This window comes from Ailuropoda melanoleuca, chromosome 5 (genome assembly GCF_002007445.2).
Source record: "Ailuropoda melanoleuca isolate Jingjing chromosome 5, ASM200744v2, whole genome shotgun sequence".
NCBI lineage: Eukaryota > Metazoa > Chordata > Mammalia > Carnivora > Ursidae > Ailuropoda > Ailuropoda melanoleuca.
Window position 1 is genome coordinate 82,061,097 of NC_048222.1, and position 20,929 is coordinate 82,082,025.

The 20,929-nt window shown below is 37.3% G+C and overlaps 1 protein-coding gene across 1 annotated transcript in view; it reads left to right on the forward strand.

Moving 5' to 3' along the window:
• The window catches only part of MTMR9 (myotubularin related protein 9), a 54,182-nt gene that overhangs the window by 28,155 nt on the left and 5,098 nt on the right, over positions 1-20,929 (forward strand). Inside the window, exons 7-9 of the mRNA XM_002928721.4 lie at positions 2,312-2,453; positions 4,223-4,443; positions 14,526-14,677. Coding sequence (XP_002928767.1) covers positions 2,312-2,453; positions 4,223-4,443; positions 14,526-14,677 — 515 coding nt within the window. The remainder of the gene's footprint in view (positions 1-2,311; positions 2,454-4,222; positions 4,444-14,525; positions 14,678-20,929) is intronic.

Genomic DNA, 20,929 nt, shown 5'->3' on the forward strand with positions numbered 1-20,929 from the left:
TTTTTTTTAAGTACTAAAGGAACTATTTTTTTTCTATAAAATCCTTGAATTGTGAATCTCCCAATTTTCCTTTTCTTAAACCGTGAAAAAGAATGAAAAGAAGTTTTCTTATTTGCTCTCAGAAGGCCAAACCTGCCTTCTTTCTTTTGAAATATCAGTGAAAAGAAACATGTAATTCCGTTACACAGTAAAATGATTCTAATTTCTCAGGTATCTTATTACAAACTACTTGATATGTATAGTTATATCACAATCTCAAATTGAGCAAACCTGAGGGCAGTGATGTGAAGTATCTGAAGTGATTTTAGTTTACTCACTCAGTTGAAGGTTGCTAATCCTTGAGACCTGAGGCAGAAGCATTGGTATAAGTTGTTGCAGAAGCTTAGAATGCCCTTTATAAGAAGGGAATGCCTCTGAAACAATAGGTATAAGTATCACCACCACATATTTGGATGGCACTTTTCCTTGAGACTATAATTTGTTTTATTGATGCTTCCAAACTAAGGAAATATGTGTGTAATGTTTTTATGGTTATTGAGAAATTGATCATAGAACAGGTTGCTTTAAGATTATGTGGTGCGTTGATGACGAAACCAGTAATGGGTAGAGATTCTTGGCGTTGGGATTCACAGGCTGTCACTGTTCTTTGTTTTAGGCATTACGGGATATGGGAGTTAAAGAAGAGGTTCTGTGACAGAGAAATCAATATTATGGAATGAGATGTTCAGATGAAGGGTTTTGTTTCTTTTTAACCTAAGTTAAGAAGATTTCCCCTTGCATGGTGCATACAGAGGCTGCTGTTTTCTTATGCACTGTAAATGATAATGAACACTTACCACCATGTTGTCTGAGTTTGCAGCCATAATAATGGGGTGCTGCAGGTCAAGGCAACCCGAGGTGCAGAACGGTATTTAGCTCCACCTTTGTCTAGACTCAGCCGGCCACCGGAAACAAACAGGGACTTCCATATTCTTATAAGAGTTGAAGGTTTTGGTTTATTTTGTCATGTTTGGGTTCCCTCTCCTGAGATATACTGACTTATGATTTATACCTACATAAAAATCTGCCTTTATAATTAATTGCTCAAAATGTAAAAATGGACCTTAAATGTAAAATATACCACAGATTAACCAAGATATATCGATTCAGTGTATACACCAGAAGCCTTACAATATTTGCTCATACCTTCTATCTAGCCATGAGATTTCATCCTAAGAATGAGGTTGTTAACCTAACCATAGGTGAATGAAAGAAAGGGAGTCTTATTTTCAAATTAACTCTCAAATACTTCCACAAAAGACAAAAAGCTAAGTACTGTGTAACAAAAATTGTCAATGACCTAAATAACTCTCAGACATTTGAGTCAATGTTGATCATCTAATAGAATATCATATAACCATTAATACAATACTTCTAAAGGTGAAATGGAAACATGGGAAAATGTTTATAATAAAAGCAGAAATAATAAGGAATTACCTTTTGTTAAAGCTGCATAAAGGATATAAGTACATGGGAAAAGAATTAATAGTAGTCCCTAAACTTGAATTTCTTATGGGAAAGTGGTGAGGTTATTTTCCTTTTTCTTAAAATATTCTTCATTGTCATTTCAATATGAGAGTTGGAAGAAGGGGAGGGGAGATGTACTTAATTTAGTTTTTGGTGTTTCTTTCCACGGTCTTTAGAATAATGGGGTCCTAGATTCCTCCTAAGTATCATGGTATAGTCGTATCATTGCCACTGACTTTCTAGATTGACAGTTTGATGCTTGTTTTTTGTTTTTGGGTTTTTTAAAATGTTTCTTCTTGTTTTCATGTTTCTGAAAGAGGGGTTTGTGTCTTGTTTCCTAGATCTATTACATTACAGTTCATGAAAGCGTCCTTATAGTCTGCTAATGGTGAAAAGGTAGACTCAAGGTCAGAGAGATACAGAAAAATAACTTAAAGTGTGTGTTTCTAGGTTTGATGAGAAAGGCTTTAATCAGCTATTAAGGCAGAAAAACTAAGTGATAAGGACTGTTTTGGGATTTTGTTAAAGGAGAAAAAATTGAACTAAAATGTTTTGCGAAGGTTGTTACAACTTAAAGAGATTCTTGCCATGTGAAATTTGGAACTCATAGTTTTGTTTTGTTTTGTTTTGTTTTGTTTTGCTTCCTAAGAGAAGCTCTCTTCGTGTGCCTTATTTCAACTCTAAACCCTACTGGATGGAGCAGAATGCATAAGTTTGAAATACTGTACTCAATAAATGTTTGTTGTAACAGAGTTGGTTGACCGTGTTGGGGGTATCCCATTTGTACTCTGGATTTTCCTATCAGGGAAGGGGCATCCATATTGATTCATGGAACAGAGGGAACTGATTCCACACTTCAGGTTACCTCCCTGGCCCAGATCATCTTGGAACCGAGAAGCAGGACCATCCGTGGTTTTGAGGCCCTGATAGAAAGAGAGTGGCTGCAGGTGAGAAAAGCTGCTTGGTGTGCACAGGAACTGCTAATAACTGATGTGATGCCAGTTTGCAGGAGTGGAGAGAATGTATGAAATTTTGATTGATTAAAATGCTTAAATTGTATGTTTAATTTTCTGGGAGCAGTTAATCTGTCCTCCTCACAGGAAACGTTTATGATCTTCACTGCCTCTCAATTTTTGTGCCTCTCTTTACTTATTTTGTGCATTTGGCATTTCATTCCTTTAACAAACTCTCATTAATTGTACTTTGTTACCCCCAGGTGAAATAACAAAGAATGTAAAACAGTCTAGAGATAAAAAACATAAGGCAAGAAGGAGGCGTGAGGACTTGTAATTATAAGGCACGGCCTCTAGCACTTTCTGCCTTTTGCTCGTTGGGCTCCACCCTCTCCTCTTGCCCCGCCAGGTGAAATTCTTCTCATGCTGTAAGATATAGCTAAATGTTGCCGTTCTCTGGGACCTTAACCTTCTTCACAGCTAAAAATCCATCCATTGTCTTCAGGCCTTGTTCCCTAAACCAGACCCAAATAAAATGACTCCTTTGAGGTCAGGGAACCATGCCCAATTTCTCTTTTATCCCTAGGACATAATGCAGTGCTATTACGTAATGCTGAATGACAGCTGAAAGGAAGGCCTCATAAAATAGATTGAAATCCTCCAAGTCAGAGGTTAACTTATAAATGTGTATATACTGTGTAACTTAGTAAATAATTGTGATTAAGAACAAATGTTTAGATATATCTTGAAAGTAGAATTATCTCTGGAGAAAAATCATTTCTGGCCCTTCTAGTTAAAATTCAGATTTATTATGTGTTAATGCTGTTACATTACCATGTATGTCTACCCTGCCTGACGACTAACCTGTATCCCTGTTCAAGTCAGACCGTCCCAGATATTTGGTAAAAATCTCTTCAGCGACATTCCTCATGATGCATAGCAAACAAATAAATGAATGTGATTTATTTACTTACATATTATCATTTTAATGAGTATCGAAATACCTTTAGCCAGTGGAAAATGTTCATGACATTTTCTTGGTCAGGTAAGGTAGTATAAGGACCCAAAGCTAAAGCAAGTGTGTGAAATCCCTAGAAGGGTGTGAATTGGGATAAATTCAGTAATCCGGTTCTGGGTGCACCAGAGACCCAAGTGATTCTTAAATTTCCTTTAGTCAGTAGAGGTCAGACTCTTCCAGTTCTTTTCGAGAGAAGAGGGGAGCTAGGGACAATTTTATCTGTAATATAAAAGTACGCATAAAGATTTCTTCATGACAATAACTTTTTTCCATATGTAATTACAAATTTAATATCAGGAGTGACCTTATAAAGTTTGCATATGAGAGCCCCATATTTATTTCCATTAGTGGTGAGGCTTGTGCAACTTATAATAATCTGCAACGCTTTGGATAGATAAAAGGTGGTAGCTGTGGTTTTTTGGTACCTAAAGACCTTATATTCTTTGACTTTGCTACAAATTACAGAGACCTAGAAAATTGTATTTTATAGAATTCACCAAGGATAATTGCAGTTCTTATTGTTATGCCTTAACTGCACAGCCTTGTTAAATATTTGGAAGTCATGTTTTTTTCCTTAGTTGCTGAAAATTGTTTTAAATCAAGAAATCATTAAACAGCAGCCATCCAAATTATATGATCCATTTAATAAGAGTTTTGTTGCAACTGTGTGAAATAATGTTAATAGAATGTGCTATAATGTGCTCTTACTAGGCTATAACTGTCACATTTCCATCTTCTGTCTTAGGCTGGCCACCCGTTCCAACAGCGCTGCGCACAGTCAGCCTATTATAATAGTAAGCAGAAGTGGGAGTCGCCTGTATTTCTTCTCTTCTTGGACTGTGTGTGGCAGATACTTCGTCAGTTTCCTTGTTCTTTTGAATTTAATGAGAATTTCCTCATCATGCTCTTTGAGCACGCATATGCCTCACAGTTTGGAACATTTCTGGGCAACAATGAAAGTGAAAGGTGGGTATACATGGGATGGGGGCCATTTTGTCTGTAATTTTGGTCACTTCCTAAAAGAGACTGGGATTTGGTTCTACATTAAGGTTATTTATAAGATGGTAGAGGTTACAGTTAGTATAAATTAAATTACATGAAATGTGTTCTTATTATGAGCCTTCCGCATGCTACATGAGAGCATGTCCTAGACTTCGTTCTATTAGATTAAAATTAGTCCATACACTGATTTAAAAGCTTTGAGTAAATTGGGCAACCATTTTAAATGTTAATTTTCTTATATAAGATCATGGTAATCTTACATCTAGAAGAAGCCTTAACATATAATCCAACTCCACCCTCCATCCAGTTTTATAGATTGGGAAGGGAATATTCAGAAAGTTAAATGACTTCACCAGGGACACACAGCCAGTTGGTTACCAGCAGTAGGGCTGTAATACAGGTCTTCCTACTCCTGCTCCAGACTTTATCTGTTACCCCTGGTAACTGTCCTCAGGCCCAGAGTGATGCCATCAAGTTTATAGGTTTATTTAGAAGATTCCTATCAGAATGATCTTTAAAAGTGCTTAACTGGTAATCTCAGTTTGGTACAGTCAGAAGGCTTCCTCTGCTGTTTTTTCCTTTGTCATTCCAGCTAAAGGACAGTTTTGTTGGTCTTTTCAGAGAACCAACTTTTGGTTTCACTGATGCTCTCTGTTGTCTATTTTCTATTTCATATACTCTCTCCTTTTATTTTTTCCTTCTTTCTGCTAACACTGGTTTAGTTTACCCTTCTTTTTCCAGTTCCTTAAGGTATAAAGTTACTGATTTAAAAGTTACTAATGTGAGATCTTTTTTTTTAAGATTTTATTTATTAGAGAGAGACAGTGAGTGAGAGAGAGCACGAGTGGGGGTGGGGTGGGGGGGAGAGAGAAAGCAGACCCCCAGCTGAGCAGGGAGCCCGATGCAGGGCTTGATCCTAGGACCCCCGGATCATGACCTGAACCAAAGGCAGACATTTACTCGACTGAGCCACCCAGGCACCCTGATCTTTGTTCTTTTTTAATGTAGGTTTTTACTGCTATAAATTTCCATCTGAGCACTGTTTTCACTGAATCTCCATGTGTTGTATTAGCATGTTGTGTTTTTGTTTTCATTCATCTGTGTTTTTTCTTCTGTTATTGATTTCTAACTGCAAACTGTTGTAGTTGGAGAAGATACTTGTATGACTTCAGTCTTTTAAAGTTTATTGAGATTTGTTTTGTGGTGTAACCTGTGATCTATCCTGAAGAATGTTTCGTGTACACCTAAGAAGAATGTGTACTCTGATGTCGTTGAGCAGAGTATTCTATATTTGTTTTACATTTTGCTCAAGTCCTGTATTTCTTTATTGGTCTAGTTTGATACATTATCAAAAGTGGGACATTGAAGTCCTCAACTATGTTAAAGAGTTGTCTATTTCTCTATTTCGTTATGTTGGTTTTTGCTTCCTATATGTTGTGGCTCTGATGCAAAGTATATATATGTTTATAATTATTATATCTTCTTGATGGATTGACTCTTTTTCCAGTTTATAATAGCCTTCTTTGTCTCTTGTAAGAGTTTTTGTCCTAAAGTTTATTTCATCTGACATAATATATCCATTCCAGCTCTCTCTTGGTTACTACCTGTATGGAAAATCATTTTTCATCCTTTTATTTTCAGTCTGTTTGCATCTTTGAATCAGAAGTGAATCTTTTGTAGACAGTATATAGTTGGATCCTGTTTTTTAGTCCATTCTGTTAGTCTCTGCATTTTGATTGGAGAGTTTACTTCATTTATATTTAAAGTGATTGCTGGAAAGGAATAGCTTATTTCTGCCAGTTTGAGATTTATGTTGTTTGTCTTATAACTCTTTTGTTCTTCATCTCCTCCATTACTTGCCTTCCTTTGTGTTTGATACCTCGTAGTGTACTATCATGATTCTCTTCTTACTTCATTTTGTGTATATTAAAATTTTTTTTTACTGGTACCAGGTGGATTCCAACTAACATCCCAAATTTATAACAATCTACTTTGAATACAAACTCAGCTTCAGTGTCATACAAACTTTGCTCTTCCATAGCTCCACTCCCCTATATGTTGTTATCACAGATTACATTCTTATATACAAATATATTCTTATATGCCCATTGACATGGATTTATTATTATTTTTATCCATTTGTCTCTTAAATTATGTAGCAAATAAAAAGAGGAGTTGCAAAAATACAATAATAACTTACATTCATACCTTCGTATATAGTTAATCTTTTCTGAGTTATTTCTTCATATGGCTTTGAGTTACCATCTGTGCCCCTCAGTTTATATTGAAGGATTCCTTTTTGCATTTCTCTGGTAAAGCAAGTCTTCTAACAAAACTCCCTCGGTTTTTATTTATCAGGAATGTCTTAATTTCTCCTTCATTTTTAAAGAACAGTGCTCCCAGATGTAGAGTTCTTGGTAGGTAGTTTTTGGTTTTGTTTTTTGCTTTTGTTTTTTTCCTTTTAGCAATGCAGAAATATCATTGCTGTCTCTTCTGGCCTCCATGGTTTCTGATGAGAAATCTGTTGTAGAGGGATGATGTAGGATCCCTCTACAGGATGAGTTGCTTCTCTCTTGATGCTTTCAAGATTCTCTCTATCTGCCTTTTGTCAGTTTGATTACAATGTGGCTCAGTTTGGGTCTCTTTGCTTTTATCCTTCTTGGAGCCTGTTGAACTTTTAAATGTGTAGACTCATGTCTTTTATCAAGTTTGGGGAGTTGTTAGCCCTTAATATTTGTGTGTGTGTGGTTCATTTTGTGATCACTTTTTTCTATTTGTATTGAGGTATAATTGACCAATTGGCCATAAATTCTTTATATATTCTTTTGTTCCCTTGCTTTCTGTCTTCTCTATCTGGGAGTCCCATTATGCATATGTTGGTACCCACAAGTTGCTTAGGCTCTGTTCATTTTTCTTTATTCTTTTTTTGTTCTTTTCAGAATGGGGAATTTAAGTTGACCTGTCTTCAGATTTGCTTATTCTTGCACCTGCTCAGATCTGTTATTAAAACCATCTATTGAGTTGTTTTTGTTTTTGTTTTTGTTTTATTTCAGATATTGTACTTTCCAGTTCCAGAATTTCTATTTGGTACTATTTTATAATTTTGTCTCCTTATTGATATAGTTCAGGTTTTGAGACTTGTTCTCCTGGTTTCCTTTAGTTCTTTGTCCTTAGTTTTTTGTCTTGTTTTTGTTTTTGTTTTAGCTCTTTGAACATATTTAAGACTGTTGATTTAAAGTCTTCATCTAGTAAAAGCAAAGTCAGTGCTTTCTTAGGGACAATTTCTGTTAATTTTTTTCTATGAATGGGCCATACTTTCTAAGGGTTTTTTGCATCCTTTGTAATTTTGAATCTGGACATTTAAAATATTATAACATGGCTCTCTGGAAATCAGATTCTTCCCACTCTTCTTGTATTTATTGCTTGCCATAAGCTGTAACTGTTAATTTATTTAGACCTTTTTAAAACTATTTTATAAAGTGTATTTTTTTTCTTGTGTATAGTTTCTGAAGTATCTGTTCTTTTAGTTTGTGTTCAGCTAGTGTTTGACAGTGATTTCCTTGAATGCCTGGAGCCAAAAGAGAGAGAGGAAAAGGGGGAGGGAAAAGTGAATGGGAAAACCACTCAAGACAAAGGAAAAAAATCCTTTTGCAGGGGCGCCTGGGTGGCACAGCGGTTAAGCGTCTGCCTTCAGCTCAGGGCGTGATCCCGGCTTTACGGGATCGAGCCCCACATCAGGCTCCTCCGCTATGAGCCTGCTTCTTCCTCTCCCACTCCTCCTGCTTGTGTTCCCTCTATCTCTGTCAAATAAATAAATAAAATCTTAAAAAAAAAAAAATCCTTTTGCAGTCTTTGCAGATGGGCTTTATGCTGGAATATCCCCTCAGTGCTTAATCAGGCCTCAGCCTTCACTTCTGGCCTTCACTGAGCCTAGAGATCAGCCAAAACCAAAATCTTGGGATCTTCTCAGGCCTTTTCTGAGCATGTCTCCTGCCTTAGACGTGCACATAGGCTTTCTCAATTTCTCAGTATACATGGGTAACTTTGAATACACTGATTTTCCAAAGAATCTTTTTCCTTGGGCCTTTAGTGCTCTGTTGTACCCCTCAGTCATAATCTTTTCCCCCAGATGGCTACAGGTTGTCCATTCACCTTATGTTTTCTAGGAATGCCCACTGCTTTTCTGCCCATGGTGATTTCCAAGTTAGGCATAACAAAGACAAATGCTTCAGGTAGCCCTTGGACAAGTTAGAACAGAGAGACAATTCTTTGTGAATAAAGACTGCTCTATTCCCTCTGGAACCAGGGACCAGGGTCCCATACGAAGAACATGGGCTGCCATCTTCATGAACTAGGGAAAGGGTGGGGCAAGAGTAAATAAAACTATCATTAAGCTTTTTTATTGTTTTTCAGATTCCCTTTTCCTTGATTCTTCATTTGCTTGTGTGCTATAAACTCCTATTTCCCAGAAGTCTGACAAGAATAGGTTCTAACGGTTTCTATTTGTGTTTTCAATGTTTCTCTGGCGGAATGGGCATTTGGAGCTGCCTACTCTGCCATTTTTGGTGGCATCAGTCTTCTTCATTTTTAAAGCATAGTTTTGCTGGTATACACGTCTTGGTCAATAGTCTTTTTTTTTTTTTAAGGTTATTCATTTAGAGGAAGAGTGTGTGGAGCGGAGGGGCAGAGCCAGAGGGAGGGAGAGAATCTTAAGCAGACTCACACTGAGCACAGAGCCCAGTGCAGGGCTTGTTCTCATGACCCAGAGATCACCACCTGAGCTGAACGAAGAGTTGGACACTTAACCAACTGTTTCACACAGGTGCCCCAAATATGTCATACCACTGCTCTCTGGCCTCATGGTTTCTGATAACTCAGTCATTACTTTCATTGAGGGCCCCTGTATGTAATGGGTCATTTTTCTCTTGCTGCTTTTACAATCCTCTTTTTCTTTGGCTTTTTACTCTTTGACACTGATGTGTCTTAGTGTGGACCACTTTGAATTTATCCTACTTAGAGTTCCTTATCTCCTAGGGTGTGTAGAATCACATTTGAGAAGTTTTCAGACATTATTTTCCAAACGTTTGTTCTGCCTTTTTTTCTTCTCCTTCTGGAACTCCCATTGTTTATGTTGGTATATTTGGTGGTATTCCATAAGTTTGGAGATTCTTTTCAATTTTCTTCAATTTTTCTTTCTTTTTCTCAGAAATTAATAATCTCAACTGATGTATTTTCAAATTCACTGATTCTTCTGCCAGCTTAAATCTACTGTTGAGCTCCTGTGGTCATTTTTTCATTTCAGTTATACTTGCAAATGAGGATTTCTATTTGGTTCTTTTTTATAATTTTTACCTCTTTACTGACATTGTCCATTTGGTATAGCATTGTTATCATACTTTCCTTTAATTTTTCGGGCATTTTTCTTTAGCTTCAAACCCATTTATAACAGCTAATTTAAAGTCTTTGTCTAGTGGGGCACCTGGGTGACTCAGTTGGTTAAGCGGCTGCCCTCAGCTGAGGTCATGATCCCAGAGTCCTGGGATCGAGCCCCCTTGTGGGGCTCCCTGCTCAGCAGGGAGTCTGCTTCTCCCTCTCCTTCTACCCCTTCCCCTACTTACGCTTGCTCTCTTCTTTCTTACTCTCTCTCAAATAAATAAATAAATAAATAAATAAATAAATAAAAGCTTAAAGTCTGTCTAGTAAGTTCAATATGTCCTCCCTCTCCAAGGGGCAATTTCTTTTGACTGTTTTTTTTCCCCCTGAGTATGGGCCACACATTCTTGTTTCTTTGTTTTGTAATTTGCTTTTTTTTGAAAACTGATGTTTTAAATAATATAATACGGCAAATTTGGAAATTAGATCCTCTACCATCTGAATGAATAACCCTTTCCTCCTTTGCTGAGAGGCCCTATGTATGTATTAGGCACGACTGCAACGCTCAGTTTACAGCTCTGTTTTAGCCTTCAGCTTACTCAGGGTCTCAGGTTCAGCCAGAGGAGAATGAATGGGGGGGGGGCTATCTCAAGCATTTCCTAGGCATTTGCACACCCTTTTGAATCCTCAGGAATATGTCAGATCTTTACAAAGCTCCCATCTTACCCCCTGCTGCCCATAGACATCTCATTCCACAAATCTTTTATTTTTCCTAGGCTCTTGTTTGCCCCAGCTGGGATGGCAGCCTCAGGCAACTGTGATGTTAAATAGTTTCTGCTCATTGTTTTTGACAAATAACCTGGGGAGTAGGGCTTTTCCCTATGAGAAACTGTGAGTCAAGTCAAATAACACTCAACAAAGGAGGCTTTACCAGGGAGCTGCAAGACACGTCAAATAGTGACAGTGCTCTGGGGGTGGTGTATTTTGAGGAGCTCCAAAGCTGGTCTGCCCCTCCAGTGGTGACAAGGCTGCTGGTTTGCAGTGATTCTGCAGAGCTGGGGAAAGGGTGTTGGCGCTGGCCAAGTTAAAATGCTCCAAATCCTATTCTTTCAGAGGGTCATTAATTTTTCTTAAATGAATGTTCGTCAGATTGTCACAAGCCTTTTGTTAATTTCCAGAGTTGTGAAAGTATTTATTTTGACTGTTTTGCCACTCTTTTCACTACTTTTTGGAGAAGATATACAGAGGTCCTTACCCTACTATTCTAGAAGTCCCACACCTACATGCAACATTTTAAACTGTGCTCTGAGAAACTTTAGGTACCTTACTGTCATCAGCTCCTTCCTCATTCTCTCCAATGTACTTTAATGGAAAATATTCAGGACTTGAAATTAGAAGATTTGAGTTTGAATCTCCACTATGCCCTTACTAGCCATTTGACTTCTCTGAATCTATTTCTGCTTGTGTTAAAGGCAAAAATTCATCTCTACGACACTGGGTTATAGTGAGGATCAAATGATGCATATGTGAAAAACCAGCATAATACCTGTCACATAATAGGCATTTAAAAAATATCAGTTCATTCATTCATTCTTCCTTGAATCTTCTATCACCTGCTTAGCCACGAGCCTAGAACTTAACCACTGATGGCATTTTGACACAGAGCCACAGTATTACTCTGGCTGGCACACTGATTCTACTGAATGTGACAGCAAGTACTTAATGCTCTATGTCATCTGATGCTTAAAAAAAGGAAAAATAATCGGTAACCTTTAAGCAGTTGGAAGTCAGCATGTGAAATGAAGTGTATTTACAATTTCTTTGATAGACATTAATACCAAGCAGTGTTAAAAGGTATTACACCAAAAAGGATTCATGGTCAGATATGCTTTTAAAATGCTGAACAAAGTAAAGTTGTACATGTCAACAAGGCTTTGCTGTTTTATTTTGGTTTTGGTTTGTTTGTTTTTTAGGTGACTAAAGATTACATACAGTGATGTGATGAGCACTGGGGGTTATATGCAACTGATGAATTATTGAACACTATATCTGAAACTAATGATGTACTGTATGTTAGCTAATTGAATCTAAATTAAAAAAAAGATTACATTCAAATAATCATCACAAAGGCAACACTTCATGGCACTTAAATGTGTTAGAAATTTAATACCTTATCCTGCCATTTTTTTTCCTTTTTTTTTTTTTTTTTTAGAGAGAATGTGTGTGCGTGGGTGCATACATGGGAGCTCGGGGGAGAGGCAGAGGAAGAGAGAGAATCTTTTTTTTTTTTTTTTAAGATTTTATTTATTTATTTGACAGAGAGACAGACGGCCAGCGAGAGAGGGAACACAAGCAGGGGAAGTGGGAGAGGAAGAAGCAGGCTCCCAGTGGAGCAGGGAGCCCGATGCGGGGCTCAAACCCAGGACCCTGGGATCACGCCCTGAGCCGAAGGCAGACGCTTAACAACTGAGCCACCCAGGCACCCCAAGAGAGAGAATCTTAAGCAGGCTCCTAGCTTAGTGTGGGGCCTGATGTGGATTTTGATCTCATGACCCTGAGATCATGACCTGAGCTGAAATCAAAAGTCGGATGCCACCCAGGCGCCCCTAATCCCGCCATTTCTTAAAGCGTGTTCGACTTAACCCCTGGACTGTACTCTTATGGGGGAGGGGGAGAATTGGTGATTTACCTTGGTTAAGTTTGGGGAATGTGGTATAATGCAGTCCCCTCTCAAAAAGTCACAAAATAATTGTTAAAGGCTTTAAGACACTCTTCAGTAAAGCAAAATATATAACTTTAATTCAGCATTTAAATAATGCATTTGACTATGGACTTCTTTTTGGTGTTATACTTATTAATATCCCCCAGAACTAGTCTTTAATTAAGGGATCACAAATGCATTTTATTTACCATTCTGATTGCCATTTGGTAGAGCCTACCAGTAGGCCTGGTTGAGAAGGATTCTGAAGCTCTATGGGGTGGGCTCAGGTGGAAAACAGTTCAATGATTGGCTAGTCATAGGTTTGGGGGGGGGCAGGGCCAAACCACTTACTGCAGGAGCAGTGGATACAGTGGTTTCCCATCCTCGCCATGCCCGATTCCTGTGGACATAGTATAGGACTTGCTATCCTACCAACTCAATTGCTGTACTACATGGGGGTTCTGTGATTATGTGGATTCTTTTTATTGCTAGCATAAAAAGGATGCATATAATTAATATTCAAGTAGTTTCAGAGACAAAAGCAATTTTATTGTAAAACTTCAACTTGAGGGGCGCCTGGGTGGCACAGCGGTTAAGCGTCTGCCTTCAGCTCAGGGCGTGATCCCAGCGTTATGGGATCGAGCCCCATATCAGGCTCCTCCACTATGAGCCTGCTTCTTCCTTTCCCATTCCCCCTACTTGTGTTCCCTTTCTCGCTGGCTGTCTCTATCTCTGTCAAATAAATAAATAAAATCTTTAAAAAAAAAAAAAAACTTCAACTTGAGTAGAATCCTGTGAAAATTGAGTATATTATCTTTTTGGTTAATGTAAGGTTTACCACAAATTATCTTTCAGTTCTTGTTAAAAATTATTTTTTTGAAAATGTACCAGTTTACTTTCCATCCCTGTGAGTTTATTCTATGATAAAAGAGTGTTACAGAATTTCAGGGTTATTGCTTGTGTAGCTTTTAACTAAGCTGCTAGATCAACTAGGGGAGAATTTATAACTTTGTAATAGACCTTTAATAATTTAAAAACATAACCGTTTTAAACCTGTATGTTTTGCATTTTGGTACTGATGTACTTACCTATTCACTTATGCATCCAAAAAACACTTGGTATTTGTTTAAATAAAAAAAAGAATTTCAGGTTTATTATGAAGGCTTTTCATTGTATATAAATAAATGTAGATTGAATCCGTATTTACATCAAGATACATATTCATTTTTAATCTTCGACAGTCCATCTGCACTTTATGTACATGTAATTTATTTGTCCTAAAAGCTAAGTCTCTAAAAAATTTTAGGCTTTAAGATTTGACTCAGCCTCCATTTTTAATATGTCTATAATCTTTGTTCTTTGCATTCTAGATTTTTCCAAAACAAAAAAGAAAGTTATTTTTATATTTGGCTATTTTAAATTAAAATACAGTGCCAGGGGTACCTGGGTGGCTCAGTCAGTTAAGTGTCTGCCTTCGGCTCAGGTCCTGATCTCAGGGTCCTGGGGTTGAGTCCCACGTTAGGCTCCCTACTCAGCGGGAGTCTGCTTCTCCCTCTCCCTCCTCTGCTCCCCATGCTGGTGTTCACGTGTGCTCGCTCGCTCTCTATCAAATAAATAAATAAAATCTTTAAAAAATGAAATACAGTGCCAGATACAATAAAGGATTTTGCATATAGTAATGTTCTATTCTCTGGATTAATATTTAACACTATACCTAACATGACCAGATTCTGGTTTTATCCTTCTGGCTGGCTTTGAAAGCCTGTGAAATAGTTTTATTGTTTTTGAGAGTTATAATGCTGGTTGAATTTTCTGACAAATATTTTTATTTTACAACATTTTTTCCATCTTTTAAAAGTTTTGTGTTCTGCCTTCTAACATATGGACAGAAGAAACTGTCCTCTTGGGAGGAGCATTTAATAGTGGTTGTTACCATTTCATTGCTTTAATGGCAGTTTTCTTCCTTAATCAGATGTAAGTTGAAGCTGCAGCAGAAAACGATGTCTCTGTGGTCCTGGGTCAACCGGCCTGGTGAACTGAGTAAGTTCACCAATCCTCTCTTTGAAGCCAACAACCTTGTCATCTGGCCTTCAGTTGCCCCACAGAGTCTTCAGCTATGGGAAGGTAAGCTGTGCATCCTTTGCACGCTTTCTGTTGCTAGTCAAGGATCCTCTCTGAACTGCCTCTGAGTACCTGCTGTTGTTGGTATTTGAAGATGGTGAGTGGACTTGACCCTCAGACCTGTGTGTGACTGCTATTTTTTTCTCAGTGTGGGCATGGTTCTCTCTTTCACATCCATTATCTAGTCACATTCTTTTGTTCAGTCCCCATTTCAGAAATTGACAGTAATTATTCGATGGATACTGCTGTTTATATTGGATATTTCCCCTAGGTAGGAAGCTACATGACTATTTTTAATTGTGATTACAAATTTACTTAGGTATACAGTTCATTCTTGTCAAGTATATTCCTATTGTCATGAAACAGGTCTCCAGAACTTTTCTTCTTGCAAATCTGAAACTCTGTACTCACTAAACAACAACTTCCCATTGCCCCTGGTAACTACCATTCTGCTTTCTGTGTCTATGAGCTTGATAACTCTAGATACCGCATATGAGTGGGATCATACAGTATTTGTCTTTTTGTGACTGACTTCTTTCACTTAACATAATGTCTTCAAGAGTCATCCATATTGTAGCCTGTTTCAGAATCTCTAAGGTTGAGTAGTTTTCCATCAGATGTGTTTACCGCATTTTGTTTACCCATTCATACCCTGATGAGTGCTTGCGTTGCTTCCACCTGTTGGCACACAGATGCATAAATGTCTCTTCAGGAAGCTGCTTTTGATTCTTTTGGGTATGTACCCAGAAGTGGAATTGCTGGATCATATGATAATTTTGTTTAATTTTTGAGGAACCACTGTACCATTTTCTGTAACAGTTGCACCATTTTACCATTCCTCCAACAGTGCACAAGGGTTCCAGTTTCTCCACATCCTTGCCAACACTTGTTATTTTCGGATTTTCTGCCCCTTTGGTAGTGGTCATTCTAATGGGTATGAGGGAAAGTACATTATTTTTTGGGTAAGAAAGTTGGTAGGTAGTTGGGACAGAAATAAATTGTAAATTCCAAGGAGATGGTTTCTGTTTCCTTTATTAAGCAGCCATTAGGAAAGGTTCCTCTGTTAAATACTGTTGAAGGGTTAATGAACTAGTCATTCTAGTAAGGTTCTATAAGCATACATAATGCTATCAATGCAGTGATGCACATATCTCATTGTTCATGTGGAACAATATATACTTAATTTTCAATCCATTCTAAAGAAGGTATTTAACCTACATTAATTTTTTAGACTCCTGAAATTTATCTCCATAAATACCAAAGCTTGTTTTTAAAAATCTAAACAAAATCTAAAATATATTAGCCATCCATTACACAAAGACTACAAAATGCCATTTTTTAATCATTTTGAAGGTGATAAGTACGTCTTTATTCATCTTTGTATTTTTTAAAAGATTTATTTATTATTTATTTGAGAGAGAGAGAGAGCATGGGCAGGGGGAGGGGCAGAGGGAGAGAGAGAATCTCAAGCAGACTCTTGCGCTGAGCCCAGTGCAGCGCTTGACCCCGTGACCCTGAGATCATGATCTGAGCCTAAACCAAGAGTTGGACGTTTAACCATCCGAGCCACCCAGGTGCCCCTCATTTTTGTATTAAACAGCACAAAGCGAACACATAAGGAATGCTAGATGTTTAGTAATTGAACTGAATTACCGTAAATGTCAGTTATTATACCACGTTTTAATATGTTATGCCCACAAGGGCAGTTGATGTGTGGGAAACTGTTTGCCCTTTATCTGTAAAAGGGCCTCGGATTGCTTTGCTGAGACTGAGTCTGTTCTGTCACTTCTCTGAATGTCAGCTCTCACGTCTCGTTCCTCTTGGCATATCTGTCATTAGCTTCTTCCTTCCTCCTCAGTGTATGCTTCTTATCTTATCTGTTGAGGTGTCCCCAAGTTAGAATTTGGGGACAGTGGCCTCAGATAGTCTCCAGATTCTCAGGAGTCTGAGCTTTAGTGCTCTGGGAATTTCTGGCTGCTCAGAACTTCTCTTTGCTTACTTTCTCGATTGTTGTAGACAGTAACCGGTACAGGGTAAGTGATCTCTTAAGTGAGAGATTACAGCCAAACTTTTTGTTAAAGATTTCTGGGACAGTTGACCTAGAAGCCACTGTCATGTTTAATAACTGAAGTCAGAGACTAGCTATTTGGGAGAAAAGCCAGATTTGGAGTTGGATGGCCTGGAGGACAATTTAACTAGTTTTTACAGAGAGTTTAGAGATGAAGTGATTGGAGGAAATCTTGTTGTTACACGAATGAATTCCTACCATTCCATTAACAACAGAGTTTCCATATGTGTTTAGTGCCCCGCCTTAGAACTGGAAGAAATTCTGTGTGACGTAAAATCTTCTCATAGTAGGTGTACGGGTTGTATAATGACACTACTCTTTGACCTTATAATGGAAAAATCAACAAAGTCCAGTTTTTTAAGCTATGTTTCTATTTTCCCTTTCTTGATAGAGAGTAGCTTTAGGGTTCTGGCAATTTGGTTTATAGAAAGTGTTTTAAGGAGTCATTAAAACCTGGGACGCCTGGGTGGCTCAGTCGTTAAGCGTCTGCCTTCGGCTCAGGGCGTGATCCTAGAGTGCTGGGATCGAGCCCTGCAATGGGCTCCTTGCTCCTCTGGGAGCCTGCTTCTTCCTCTCCCACTCCCCCTGCTTGTGTTCCCTCTCTCACTGGCTGTCTCTCTCTCTGTCAAATAAATAAATAAAATCTTTAAAAAAAAAAAAGTATCGTAAAACCTTTGTGAACTTACCAGCTACTGACATAATTGCTGCCTGGAAAGTTTTTGTACTTCCTTATTTGAATGTCTTTAAGCCATGATGCTGGGATGATATAGTTAATGTAGATCTATGCAGACAAGGAATGTCTCCTTTTAGTCTGTAGTAAAAGGATAATTATTATTGGGGGAAAGAAGGACTTGTCTGTAGAATTGGAAGACCACCTCTTAAGTAAAGAGATAGGGAGAGAGCACACTGAAGTTTAGGCTTTTATTATTTTCCTTATTGAAGTGTAGTTGACATATGTTAGTTTCAGGTGTACAATGTAGTGATTCAACATTTACATATATTGCAAAGTGATCACCATGGTAAGTCTAGCTACAGCCTGTCACCATACAAAGTTGTTACACTGTTATTATCTATGTTCCCTAAGCTATACATTGCATCCCCATGTCTTATTTATAACTATTAGTTTGTACCTTTTGATCCCTTTCCCCTATTTGTCCATCACCCAATCTCCCTCCCCTGTGGCAACTATTAAATTGTTCTCTGTATCTGTGTGTTTCTATTTCGTTTGTTTGTTTGTTCTGGTTTTGTTTTTAGATTCCACATCGAAGTGAAATTATGTGGTATTTATCATTCTCCACCTGACTTATTGCACTTGGCATAATACCCTCTGGGCCCCTCTGTATTGTTGCAAGTAGGAAGGTGTCATTCTTTTTTATGGCTGGGTAGTATTCCATAGTGGTGTATGTATACCACATCTTCTTTATCCATTCATCTATTGATGGACACTCAGGTTGTTTCCATACCTTGACTATCATAAATAGTGCTGCAGTTAACATAAGGGTGCATATATCTTTTTGAATTTGTGCGTTCATTTTCTTTGGATTGATACCCAGAATGGAAATGCTAAATCATATGTCTATTTTTAATATTCTGAGGAACCTCCATACTGTTTTCCATAATGGCTACACAATTTTGCATTCCTACCTACAGTGCATGAGGGTTCCCTTTTCTCTGCATCTTTGCCAGTGCTTCTTATTTCTTGTCTTTTTGATACTAGCCATTTTGACAGGTGTGAGCTAATATCTGATTGTGGTTTTGATTTGCATTTCATCCTGATAATTTGTGATGTTGAGCATCTTCTTGTGTGTCTCTTGGCCATCTATGTATCTTCTTTGGAGAAATGTCTATTCAAGTCATTTACCTATTTTTTAATTGGATTGTCTTTTTTAATATTATGTGATTCGTTTATATTTTTTATATTAACCCCTTATCAGTTATATCATTTGAAAATATCTTCTCCCACTCAGGTTGCCTTTTGTTTTGTTGATGGTTTCCTTTATTGTGCAAAAGCTTTCTAGTCAGATGTTTTCCCATTTGTTCCATTTTTGCTTTTGTTAGCCTTTTCCTGAGGAGACATATCCAAAAAATTACTGCTTAAACTGTTGTCAAAGAAATACTGCCTATGCTTTCTTCTAGTTTTATCATTTCTTTTGTTACATTTAAGTCTTTAATCCATTTTGAGTTTACTTTTGTAAATGATGTAAGAAAGTGGTCCAGAACATTGTTTTGCATGTAGCTGTCCAGTTTTCCTAGCATCATTTATTGAAGAGACTGTCTTTTCCTCACTGTATATTCTTGCCTCCTTTGTTGAAGATTAGTTGACTGTCTAAGTGTGGGTTTATTTCTGGTTTTTTGATCTGTGTGTCTGTTTTTGTGCTGTTAATGTACTGTTTTGGTTACTGTAGCTATGTGGTATATCTTGAAATTAGGGAAGGTGATACCTCCACTTTGTTCTTTTCTCAAGATTGCTTTGGCAATTTGGGGTCTTTTGTGGTTTCATACAGATTTTAGGGTTATTTGTTCTATTTCTGTGAAAAATGCCTTTTGATAGGGATTGCATTGAATCTGAAGATGCTTTGGGTAGTATGGGCATTTTAACAATATTCTTCCAATCCATGAGCATAGTATATCTTTCCAAATATTTGTGCTGTCTTCAGTTTCTTTTTTCAATACCTTTTGGTTTTCAGAGTACTTCCTTAATGAAAGGTCTTCCTTCTATCCTTAGGTATTTTTTTATGCAACTACAATTTTTCTAATTTCTCTGGTAGTTCATTATTAGTAAATAAAAGTGTGGATTTATGTGTATTAATTTTGTAACCTTCAACTTTACCAAATTTATTAGTTTCAGTAGTTTTTTGGTGGAGTCTTCAGGATTTTTTATATACTGTATTTTGTCATCTGCAGATAGTAGCAGTTTTACTTGTTTTCCTATTTGGGAGCCTTTTATTTCTTTTTCTTGTCTGACTTCTGGGCTAGGATCTCCAATACTGTGTTGAATAAAAGTATTAGTAAGAATAGGCCTTCTTGTCTTGTTTGTTATCTAGAGGAAGATCTTTCACCTTTTCACTGCTGTGTATGTTAACTGTTGGTTTGTCATGCATGGCCTCTAAATCCAGTTTGTTGTGAGTTTTTAATCATAAATGTTGAATTTTATTTTTTTAAATAATTTTTTATTATGTTATGTTAGTCACCATACAGTACACCCTTAGTTTTTTATGTAGTGTTCCATGATTTATTATTTGCATGTAACACCCAGTGCTCCAGGCAATATGTGCCCTCCTTAATACCCATCACTAGCTTATCCCAACCCCCACCGCCCTCCCTTCTGAAGCCCTCAGTTTGATGAAATGCTTTGTCTGCATCTATTGAGATGATCACATGATTTTATCCTTCTTTTTGTTAATCTGGCATATTGTGTTGATTGATTTGTGGGTATTGAACCATCCTGGCATCCCTAGAATAAAGCCTTCTTGATCGTGGTATATGATGCTTTTAATGTATTGTTGAATTCAGCTTGCTGATATTTTGTTCAGGATTTTTGCATCTATGTTCATCAGAGATATTGGCCTATAATTTTCTTTTTTTGTGCTGTGTTTGTTTGATTTTAGTATCAGGGTAATGCTGGCCTCATGGAATGAGTTTGGAAACATTCCTTCCTCTTCTACTTTTTGGAATAGTTTGAGAAGAATAAGTATTAACTCTTCTCTGAATGTTTGGTAGACTTCACCTGTGAAGCCATCTGGTCCTAAGCTTTTGTTTGTTGGGAAGTTTAGGTTTTTAAATAACAATGTGTATGGTTCAGCTGTTGCTGTAACTGTCACTTTTCTAGTGAAAGTGATTTTACGTATGTATGAGGTCCTAGGGGTCTGAGTAAAGTTCTATAATTGAAAAAAAAAAGATTTGTATTGTGAAACTGGAAAATTTATGGCATTGTAAGTTATCAGCTTATTTATAATCCTGGATATATCAGAGAATAGTGTTCTAATCCATTTCATAATGTTGTGGGGGGGGTTTGAAGAATGAATGATTATGTACAGAGAAATAGTGATGTTTTAAATAGTGTATTTAGTTACACTTTCAGTACCTCAAGATTCCTGCATATTTCAGAGTATAATAAAACATAGATGTGAATTGTAAAAAAGAAAAGAAAAAAGAAGGTATAATGTATGGAATAATGTTAACCATTG